At 34.2% G+C, this 12,200-nt stretch overlaps 1 protein-coding gene across 10 annotated transcripts in view; it reads right to left on the bottom strand.

Annotated features, from left to right (window-relative positions):
• dmd (dystrophin) overlaps positions 1-12,200 on the bottom strand; it is a 728,160-nt gene that overhangs the window by 410,824 nt on the left and 305,136 nt on the right. For all 10 annotated transcript variants that reach the window (XM_041259003.1, XM_041259005.1, XM_041259010.1 and 7 more), the window contains 4 exons: positions 11,008-11,121; positions 4,875-5,030; positions 4,152-4,322; positions 1,377-1,559 (listed from right to left, as the gene is read on the bottom strand). In XM_041259003.1, the coding sequence (XP_041114937.1) occupies positions 1,377-1,559; positions 4,152-4,322; positions 4,875-5,030; positions 11,008-11,121 (624 nt within the window). The remainder of the gene's footprint in view (positions 1-1,376; positions 1,560-4,151; positions 4,323-4,874; positions 5,031-11,007; positions 11,122-12,200) is intronic.

Raw genomic sequence — 12,200 nt, forward strand, 5'->3', positions numbered from 1 at the left:
ACAGATGTCTCAAGTTTGAAGGGAGCGTGCAACTGGCATGCTGACTGCAGGAATGTCCACCAGAGCTGTTTGTTTCTGATCCACGCCCCTACCTTTTTAAAAAATATTTTTTTAAGGTATCTGTGACCAGCAGATGAATATCTGTATTCCCAGTCATGTGAAATCCATAGATTAGGGCCTAATGAATTTATTTCAATTGACTGATATCCTTATATGAACTGTAACAGTAAAATCTTTGAAATTGTTGCATGTTGCATTTATATTTTTGTTCAGTGTATTTACTTGAAACTCAGAAAGAACGTTGTGCCAAGCAACTCAATTATCACCGTAATATTAATCGTATTTTGGGAATACAACTGGAATAGAGTGGAAGTGCTGCACAAATGAATATTAGATGTCACCAGTGAAGTTTGACCAGGATGCAGCTTTGTGGAAATTAGTTTAAAAGCTCCCGTAATTCCCGTAAATATATATATATATATATATATATATATATATATATATATATATATATATATATATATATATATATATATATTACACACACACACACCGTTCCAGTAACACTACGCAAGGTCATTGGATGCTGTTAACCCAACCAGATGTGGTTATTTTTCCAAGCCGTGTATAATATATATATATATATATATATATAACCTTGTAAGTCCTAAATGATTTAGAACATGCATGGGTACTTGTAATGTAATTATGTTTCACATGATGTGAAGGCAGGTCTAGTTTTTCAGGGAAATAACAGCTATAATGTGTTACTCATACCCTTGGTATTGGACATGGATAATAAATCGGTATTACAACAGTTCATAATGTAATATTCTACATTTAGGATAGATTATCTTTATTTTCAGTGATTCACTTATTGTGATTGTATGTGTCCCCCTCAGGTATAAACATTGTTTTTTTTATTTTGCATCATCATTTTCCTTTAATATTTGTTTTCAGTTTTCACAATAAACATGCCATTTGGATTTAATAAATGTAGATTTTAATGTTCATCTTGTCCAAAAATGACTCTTACTTCTGCCCTGAAGCTGTTTCACACAATTCATATTTTGATTATCACTGCTCCCACGGGCTTCTCAAATAGTCAAACATAGTACTTGCAGAGACATAGAGAGTCCTTGCTAGATATGGATGCAATAGATACTGGACTGTACCCTTATAAATGCATACATCTGTACACCACACTGGCAACAGCACAGTAAAAGCAAGGCAAAACAAAGAATGGAAAAGCATGGTAAGAACCATGGTAAACTAGTTATGGTAAACATCATTTTTAAAGGTTCTGCAAAGTCCAGTCCACAATATTTCTGTTCGGTCGTGTAATGTGTTATGCTGACTGATAAACAGAGACTGACCTCTAATGTTTTGCATTTGCCATTCAGCCTGCTGCACAGTCTCTGGTAGTTGGACGTCAGAACGGCAAGTTCAGTCTTTAAGGCCTCGTGAGCGACGGGAGGAGCCTTCGCTATGAAACTGTTTACCGAATCTGTGAGGAGCTTTACCTTCACCTCCTTCTGCTGGACCTCCTCTTGAGCCCTCTGAAACCACACACATACAATCATCTCAGGTTATTATTTCATTGAGTATCTAGGTTTTCAATTATTCACTGCAACCTAAAGAATTGACATTAATCGTTAATAAATCAGTTTACATTTTCACTATAACCAATATAAAATGAAACAATAATAATAATAATAATAATAATAATAATAATAATAATAATAATAATAATAATAATAATTGTAGGGAAGGAAATAGGAAAACATTTGATCCGAGAATGGTTCCTTCTTTTTTATAGCATTGCATGAAGGTAACACTTTAAAAGTTACCAGTGCATATGACTTCATATTGAATAATTAATTACCAATGAATTTCTAAAGTATTTCATGCATTTTATTAATTACATAATTTGTGTCCCGTAATGAACATTTGGAGTTTAATCTTTCGGGTCAGTTCATTTGTTATAACTTCCAGTGGTTTCATCAGTTGTTAATTTATTATTCACCATCTATGTACTATATATTCAAGCATAACTAATGGTAAGCACTTTAAACTGCTTAGACTTAGTTTACAGTATGCAGACATTTTAAACTCTTTTTTAAAGGGCTTGAGCTGATGGGCAAGGATACTTTGGCAATGCTGATTTCTTCAAACTTATTCATCGAAAAGAGTCAGTCATAACAGCTGACTGACCAGTCAACTATTTTTCAATCCCCTATTTTTGCTCAAATATAATAAGGAATCACACTAGAACTGTTGACACTTTCAATTAAACCCTGAATTAAATTCACAAAAAAATAATAAAAAATTGAAATAGAAATCACTGGTGTACAGCCTCTGTTACTACCCAAATGTCAACCTTTGTGTCAGCTAGCTCCCTGGATAGAAATTATTATTATTATTATTATTATTATTATTATTATTATTATTATTATTATTATTATTATTATTATTATTATACCTGCATGGATAGCATATAAACACATACCCCAGGATTTAAAACAAGTCTCTCAGGTGGCAATGCATAATGAGTTGTCAGAGATAATTAGTAACAGCACTGGTAATGACTTCACTGGCAGCACAGACTGCCTGCATGTTTAGTCTATATATTGTATGTCTCCTCATCCTGGGGTATTCTAAAATGCAGATGGTTGCCCTCACCAACAGCCCCCTACTAAGTTTAAAATAAATACTTCTTTTTTTTTTTTTTTTTTTGAATAATCTAAATTTAAAAATAATCTTCCTCATTCTCTATAAGAACTGTCTGTTAAGAAGACAGGCAAAAATAAAGCAGGAGCCAGAAAAAGAAGGTTCAGACTGGATTCAGAGTTTTGATAATATTTAAAACATGCAGTTACATGTACCTTACATACATTGAGACACAAAAGACTAAGCATTCTGAAACTGTTGCCTATTAAATCTAGCTGGAGTATCAATGGACGAGTTTAAAAATGTTAAAGAACAAGAAGCTGTCAACCCTAACCCTACAATATTTCAGCTAACATCATACGATGGCACAGTAGAATATAAATCGCTGTGTTCATTTAGTTATTACATCTTTGTTTAAATAACAATTCCACAGTGTACTCTTGTTACACAAAGGAGAAGTGTTGAATTACTTCAGCGTGAAAACAGACTTAACCTTCTCTGCTGTAATATGAAAGCACTGTAGAAATCCACAAACATATGTTCGTTTATCAGTAATTACACAAGCCATCTGAGATCCTCTTGAAATGTCACAGAGTTTTTTTTAAACTTTTTTGTGAATGTAATATATTAGTAATCCCTTGCTAGATACCTAACTAGATTAAGAGAAAAAGACATTTCCATAGGAAAACTATACCTGTTTTTAAATAAAATGAAATTTCCACTGTGAGAGAATGGCAAATTTGGTAGTTATGCTATTGTCTATTTTAACAGTAGGGGAACATTGTGTAAAAAGCATTTAAAGCCAATAGGCTTTATTCACAAAGCTAGATAAAGTTGAATATTCATGAAACTGTTTTTTGGGGTTTTTTTTTTTTTGCAAAGTTAATTAAATCATCAACAGTCCAGAACATTTTTTTAGCAATATCAAACTTGATTTTATTCATAAAAAAGGGAAAAGAAATTTCCAGAACCACATACAGTAAGATGTCTTATAAAATAAGGTAGCATTGCAAAGCTCTTGAAAAGATGTTACCATTACCTACGTTTTCATATTTTTGCCATAAGACTCAGTTTGCCAGAGCTAGTGACAAATATGCTATACTTTTTATTTGAAGATGCAAAGAAGTCTGCATATGAGAGTGGAATGCCACTGACATTCATATTTATTTTAGCTGCTACACAAACTAAATGTTTGTATCTGGTGGCATGTAGTCTCCCCTTAGTTAAATGATCTATTTATATAACACATTATTAAAAACACGTTATTAAAAGTAGAATAGATAAATAGATCGATAAACAGATAGAAACAATGTACATTTGATGATGTGGCAATTGCAAAGGGTCAGAACCTAACCTGTACAGCATTCACTGAGGAACAACATACTAAAAGAAAATTACAACATATAGAAACATGGGAAAGCAGGAGGTCTGTATAACGTTTGGGTAACGGTGCTTCCTGGTACTCATTTTCAAAGGTTTACCTTTAACTCCTCCACTGCCCTTTTCAACTGCTCTGGTGTTTTGTACTCAAAATCCCTCTCCAGGTAATCTTCTTCCGCCTGTGTTATCCACTCCTGCATTTCAGTCAGGTCCTTCCTCAGACTCACCGTCTTGTCTAATCCACCCTTTAAGGCTGACTTTTTAGCATATGCCTTTACATATATATATAAAATAACAAAAAAAAAAGATTCCAGTCAGAAAATGCACTTCAGGCAAGTCCTTTGGTTGGAAAACGTAATGTACAAAAGTTAACAGCAATATATACAATTTCACATTACTATTTAAAGAGTAATTAAATTTCAAAAACACATGCCGGTACTCTAAATTACAGGGTAACATGTATAAGTCTGTCTACTTTATTTTAAGTTTAATTAAAAAAAATGAATGAGGTTTTCAATCTACACTATGTTTACAGAGCAATGAAACATTGCTCACACAAGAGAAGGCTGTGGGGAAGAAGTTGACACCTTGCTGTCAAAGCATTAATACAGGTGCCATTTCAAAACACACAGTTCAGGGGTAGGCAAGTTTCCAGACAATTCCATTGCAAGACCAAGGCCTTACTTGATCTTCAACAGGGTCCTTGCAATAGGAATGGAATGGAAAGGTTAAAGCTGCCTGCTTGTGCTGTAGACAATAGCAAGGCTACAGAATTGGTCTGTCGCTGTAGAATTCATTAGTTTGCTCTTTCAATTATCCTGCACCTGTTTGCAGATATTCTCCCACTGAGCATTGAGTTCAGTGAGCTCTTCCTGCAGCTTGCTGGCAAAGGCAGGCTCCGCCTCGCTTTTGAGAGTCTGGCCCACGTTGTTGATACCATTCAGACTGGGCTGGATCGTGTGGATGTCATTCACCAAAGCCTGACGAGAGAATACAGACACATACACAAACAGAATGAGTGCCATTGTCCTGACATCACCTTGCCACTTCACCATTTAATCTTAGAAATACAGTAGAAAAAATATCTTTGTATGTTTAATGACAAACATTTAGACTTAAAGTATTTTATAGTGTGAAGTGTGTCATTTAATGTATTAACTTTTGTTTAGGATTTCAAAATGTGCTTATCAGTTAAACTAACTGTCTTAAAACCTTGGTTTGCTCCACACCTAGTAGTTTTACACATGTTTTACATTACACTGATTGGAAATGCACTTAAAATTACATTTTAAAAGATTCCCTGAATAGACTTTTATGACTAATTAAATTCTACTGACTATGAGTGAAAATTGACTCGCTACTCTGTTGAGCATGTCAAATACAGACATTGTAACTACTACGATACACTGAGACGGCTCTTCCACCAGCGAGCAGCAGCCAAATGGAAATGAAATAATAAAAAATAATGTATAATATCTATTTTGTGTATAATTTGTCAGCTTCACTTAAAATTGTGCATTTTGTCATGCAGAATATACTTTTACATAGATAAGTTCACATATTCAATGCTGATTCACGATTATCTGGCGTGTGGGTAAAAATCGGACGTCACAGATTATTAAGAAAAATAATAACTTTTTTTATTTCTTTTTTGGATGGGGTGGGGGTAAGCTATATCTGTATTGGTTGGAATTTATTTTCTGTTGCCATCAACTTTTGATGGCACTTTTGTATGTATGATTGTAGGCTACAAATAAATATGCTTGAAGTGCCATTTGTGTTTGTAGTTGTTAGTTATTGTTTTGGGTGACACATTATAGGTTACCTTCATTATAAAAATATCACTATTTCCAATGGGAAAACGGGCAAATGTGTGTCTTTTCGTTCACATAAAGTCAGAAAAAAACAATATATGAATCCAAATTAACATGTATTTATACTAAAGTAATACAAAAATGACTACAAAAGATTTAGAAGTGAGTAGTTTTTCGAGATTTACGATTATACTGTATTTACAGTATAATCGTAAATCTCAAAAAACTACTCACTTCTAAATCTTTTGTAGTCATTTTTGTATTTTGTATTACTTTAGTATAAATACATGTTAATTTGGATTCATATGTTGTTTTTTTCTGACTTTATGTGAACGAAAAGACACACATTTGCCCGTTTTCTCATTGGAAATAGTGACATTTTGAAATATCACTGTCCTGGTCACAAAAGCAAAGTTTGTGGGGAATAATAGCCATTTTCTATACTTTTGAGGCATAAGCAATTAGGAAATAACACTTACTACCCAGGAACACAAATTGTGTTACATAGTGTATTTAATCTAATAGTTAAAAAGTACAACACGGGGCTGTCAGGTCTTGTTTTCAAAATATATCGACATGGACATTATATACAAACCAATGGAATAACGTGTGAATATGTATGTATGTATGTATGTATGTATGTATGTATGTAGGTATGTATGTGTGTGTTTAAAAGAGAGAGAAAGCGCAAGCATGTCTCCAGTCATACGTGGTTTTCACTATCATGTTGCCTAAAGTTCTACCCAAAATTATAGATATTTATTACTGCCATAACCTTATCTTTTCACCTATTTATTCGCCCCATTGCCACTGTACTTTATGCATCCCTTCCTGCAATGTCATTGGGCAGTGTATTGTCGGCGTCACAGCCATGGTCTGTAAAATTTCAGTTTCAAGGCGAGTTATAGTCTTTCGTTAATTAAAACCCCCCTTTCCCAAGTGTAAATTAACTCCTGATAAATTCCCACACAAACACAAGCAGCACTGCTTGTTAAGATAGTAACATTATTTTGTAAATCAACATAATTTTAGAAATCACATTAAGATGATTATTTAGTAATGGACTAGGTATAACGACTGTGTGAAAACGCCAAGACCAATGTTACATACTGATTTCTTGATTAACACTGATGTTATCATTTACAACCTTCTGAAAATCCTGCCCATTGTGTCTGCCTTACTCTCCTCCCCAATCAATGATTCCCTAAGACAAACACTCTTTTTTTGTGATCTATTGGTTAAACGTTGAACTGAATGTTGTACCCATAGGCTTCCCTCTGGGCAATAATTTAGAGCCTAGCAGCCATCCATTTCCAAAAGAAGTGTTTTCATTGGTTCTGAATGGAAGACAGCTTGTTGATGGTAGGGAAGGACAAACTTTTGCAGGGAATGGTTACAAGAACCACATTTCTGGGGGTAAATATGAGGCACACAAAAATGTTGGACAGGCATTAACCACCGACTCAATATTTAAATATACAACAGTTTAATTTTGATTAATCTTTACTAGACTGTTGTTGGTTTATTTAATAACAATCAACACAATATAAAAATCAGTCTTTAAATTAAAATGTTTTATGACAGTGTTAGTACTTTAAAGATGAACTCTTAATGTAATAATAAAACAAATGTCAACAAACTGTTATATCTTTTTTAAAGAAACTAAAATTAATAATTAATTAATATTTGCACATCACTCAGCTAACTGCCACTCCCACCAAAACACACAATAGTTGGAGACAGGGATCATGCAGCTGTGCTTCATAGTCAGAGTAAAGCCTTAATGTACTATATGCGTTGCTATTTCTTTTATTGACCATATTTGAAGCACAGCTGCAACTTCATAACAGTTTCATTGCAGATTTAACTTTTGGGAAATAAATTCCCATAATTTCCATGAAAAGACACCCTGAATAAAAAATAAAAATCTCTGCATCAAAATTCTACTGCAATGAAGTTTAAAGTGTTTATAGTAAGTTATATCATATTTAATTTGGTGGATTTGCTACCTTGGAAGATTTTGATGGTTTTTGAATTGCCGTTTTTCACTTAGCAAAATGCCACAGTTTTGTATTTCTGCTTTTAATTTAAAAAACATTCAAATACATGTTTACTTAAGGAAATCTGTCTTCTGAAACAATATCTATTTACAGTAACTCGTTATAGCATCTACAATGTCATTGCAGCAACTTGGATAAGAACAAAGAAGCCTTCTAAACATGAGTTACAGCATTATCGTTACATAGTCCTTAATTTTAAGATACCAGTAATTGGAAAGGATTGGTAGCCGCAGTACACTTTAATTGTAGGCATTTGCTAACTGTTTTAAAACGTAGCTCTGGTTCACTAACATAACACAGTGGAATGATCACAGTATCATTTAGTAATTGCAGGACAGTATTGCCATGTGTGAAAACTTTAACAATAAAGCCAAAATTAAAATGCCTTGAATATAAAACTAGTTAACAGACTAGCAAACACTGGCAAAATCAACTTTATTTTAAAACTAATTTATTTTAAAAATATATAAGGACATTGCGATACCTGCACGGTGGGTGTCTTAATAGTAGTATCTACAACAAATCGACAATAACAATCCAAAGCAAATTTGCTTTTGTTACAGACTTTCTAACACGCCTGGAATAAACTATTTTGGCTGTTACAGTATTTACTTTATCCCTTGAAAAAAAATAACACAAACTTGCTTAACATAAAAAAGAACAGCCGTACAGGTACCACAGTAGCAGGTGCAGTTTACACCGTCTTGGAGTTCCTGGTCACATGTGCCATTCTCCAATTCACTATGACATCTGACACATTCTTTCTCTTTCCCAGCGTTTCTTTAACCTGTGCTGCATACCAGTCTGTCAGAGGCCGGGATCACCCACTCTGATTGGTGTAAGAGATATTGGCAATCCAATCAAAACCACCAATAAAGCCAAAATAAATTTCCAGCCAAAATGTCCTGTTATACGGTATATTATGAACATTCTAAATTGGTGTGAACATTGGTGTATAATGCAAATAAAATATTTTAAATTGAAACTAAATGACTGTAGCATTATTTATTTTTTTTTTAAATATTATTAAATTAACTTGGCCTACTTAGTAGCCTAGACAGTTAACACAAAATTTCTCATGGTGCCTCATTGACAAGTTATGATACTTACAGGAAGACAGTCAATTCTCGTTAATACGAATTTTAAGGGACCAGCCGCTAAGGGACTAACAAAAACCACGGCTGCATGCACAAACATGTATTTAGTAATAGTAAAAGCATGTAATTAATTACAATAAGTGTAGAATGCAAGCAAAATCGGGTTTTCATGGTCTTTAAGGATAACTACCCATTAGGTAATGGTTACATTTCATACTTGATAGGGAACTACAAAAGTCTACCAGAAGCTATAATGGTAGTACAATATTTCATGATTTAGAAAAGTCAAATTTTTTACTTTGTCAGTTTTTTGTTAAGTATATGGGAAACTACAAAGCGGTATGTAATTTAATATATTAACGTAATATTATTTTCAGGGTTCACTCAACTTTATGAAGCAGCATTTGTTCATTCTATAGGGTGATGCAAAACCTGTGGCCATAGCTGTAGGTTAGTCTCCATATACGTCTAACTTGTTCCACTTATTTCGACCAATTACCGTGATCATCTGACTGGTACACTGCAATCAGGATTAAATTAGTACAGATTTTCAGGATTTTCGAGTCCGCATGCCCACTTCATGTGAAATAAATCACTGGTTCGCTGCAATTGACCCATTATAAACAACCATCTTTTACTTTCTGTTCCACCACCACATTATTTTGATGATGTTATTGAGTAATCACATAAATCTATAGGTTGATGAGACTGACTAATTGATTTAATAATAATTGGCACCAAAGCTGCCAAGTAACTTTTATGCAAGATCTTGTTACCAAGAGAGAGAGCAGATGTCTGCAGTCTAATTGACTCCGGAGGACAAAGACCAGACCAGCAAATCTCCGCCTCCAAGATCACTCAGCACCTGGCCTGTAGTGGTCGCCACAGAGCGGTGAGGAGCAACTTAAAATAGACGGATGACTAAACTGACACGTTCGAAAATCGCGTAAGAACACACAGAACAAGTTAAAACCGAGGCAGTGAAATCTGCTGTCTGTCTAAACGCTGACGTGTTGCTTTTCATGTAGAGTTCTCACTTAAGTTTTAATACTGGTTCCACCTTAACCCACCAAAATAATTGATGAATTTATTTCCATTATGTGGGGCTTGTCATGCATATTAAATAAACCTGTTCCTGCCCTACTGATCCTGTGCCGGAGAGAAGAGGGAGGACAGATGAACCAATCAAAATTGGGAACTTTGAGAGAGGAGTTGGGAACTAATGAAATGTTTCTGACTGAACAGGTTGGATTTTTAGCAGCCAATGCTGTGAAACAAAACAATTGGTCAAAACAGATTTATGACTAGGGATATATGACTAGGGACAACAATGGTAATAATATTGAAAAAGATATTGCAGGAATATGTACACAAAACATAAAACGAGGGAGAGTAATGTGTTGTATTTTTAAACCCTTCTGAGTAATGCCTTCCTTGTTGTGAATGCAAATGATAGCCCTTCAATTATATTTGACCTTGACTACTGAGTTGCAGTAGTTCAGCTGATAAGCAAGTTATGTCTCATCACAACATTGTGCCCTCAAATTAATTGAAAAAAAAGGTTAGCCAGTGTATTTACTGAATACACTTTTAATCCGTTTCAAACTTCTCACGTGCGGGAATGTACTTCAGGTATTCTCAGTTCATTTGTTACAGAGAAGAGGATTTAAAAAATATTTTTCTATCATGCATTGTAAATGACGAGTGAGCTCTAATCTCCTTTACAACCTGTGGGGAAAATTGGATTTTTAATCTACAGTAGCTGCGAGTTAAGAGTTTTATTTCTAGGCTTGTTTTTTTTTTGTTTGTTTTTTTTTTTTACATGCCAAATACAGTGCATTTACTTAAATGTCATTAATAAGCTGCACCAGCTTCTATAGCTGACTGTGTGCAACGTTTAAATGAAAACACTGCATTTAGGGATTAGGCCTGATCGTTATTGTAAAGAATATAACATCACTAGATGGGCTGGAGTAATGTGCTCACTGTGCATTGCTCCAGTTGCTTTTCAAGAGCTTCTGAATCGCCCAGCGCAGGCCATTCTTCATTTAGGAAAACATCCACTTCTGCCATCCATTTCTGCAAAGTTTTTGTGTCGTTCTGTAAAGAAAGCATGGTTAACAGCCACACAAACCTTAATGCAACTAACTTAATGAGGGTTATATGTACTGTGCATACGGCTATATAATTTAAGCTTTTGTCTTCTTTCATACATGTTCCATGTTAAAGTATCTTGAATGCCAGTTTTGAATGTTAAATTGTGGTATTTTTATTTTCTTTTTTTAAAGCATATAATATCTGATAAAATAGCCATTCCTGCTTGTTAATGACTGCAGCAGTAGTTTTTTCTGAGCCAAGAGAGAGCCACCTATAATCTATCGTCTAATGAGCATCATTTCACATATTTATGACACATGTATTTGTGTTTATACAGGTTGCATATTCTGGTTATAATATGAATTATGATATACTCTGGTGTTTAGACAGGGGAGTACAGTAGAGATGCATGTGTTACACTAGCCGTGCTGCTCAGTTACAATTGTTATACTCAGGGTGCTGGATTATATTTGGCAGTTTCGGACTCTACCACTGGAATGACTGCTCAGAATCTGATTAGTTAAGACAATTCATACGGTTTTTAATAACTATGCATAATTTACATTCTTGTAAAATTAAATTACAGCAAAAATAATCATTCATTTTAATTATCGCACACACAGTATGCACAGTGCTACCCTACTCATACGCAGGTTTAATGCCAATGCACTTGGCATACACGAGGTGTGCAAGCAATATGCAGTGTTAATTACTGATTATCCCTTAAAAGCTGTTCTTATAATGATGTATTGTATGCTAACACAAATATAATGATTCAGTATCCTGAGACAATAGCTTCCACCTATGAGTCTTTCTTAACTTAATTATTGTGTTTTTCTTCTAAACCACCAGTACAAAATAACAGTTGTTATGCAAGCTTTAAAGCAGCAGCCAGGGTTGCTACACCTTACTTATGGAGACCTCAAAGATTTGATTCAAAGGCTTTAATTAAACAGCGGTGAAAAAAACTGGAAGCCAGCTAATTAATTTATATGTTGTCTATATAACAACCCAATACACAGTGCCATGATCAACAAATAGATAATGCAAGCAGTACTTGGTTTTTACATCACTTTACATGG

Source organism: Polyodon spathula, chromosome 9, assembly GCF_017654505.1.
Source record: "Polyodon spathula isolate WHYD16114869_AA chromosome 9, ASM1765450v1, whole genome shotgun sequence".
Taxonomy (NCBI): domain Eukaryota; kingdom Metazoa; phylum Chordata; class Actinopteri; order Acipenseriformes; family Polyodontidae; genus Polyodon; species Polyodon spathula.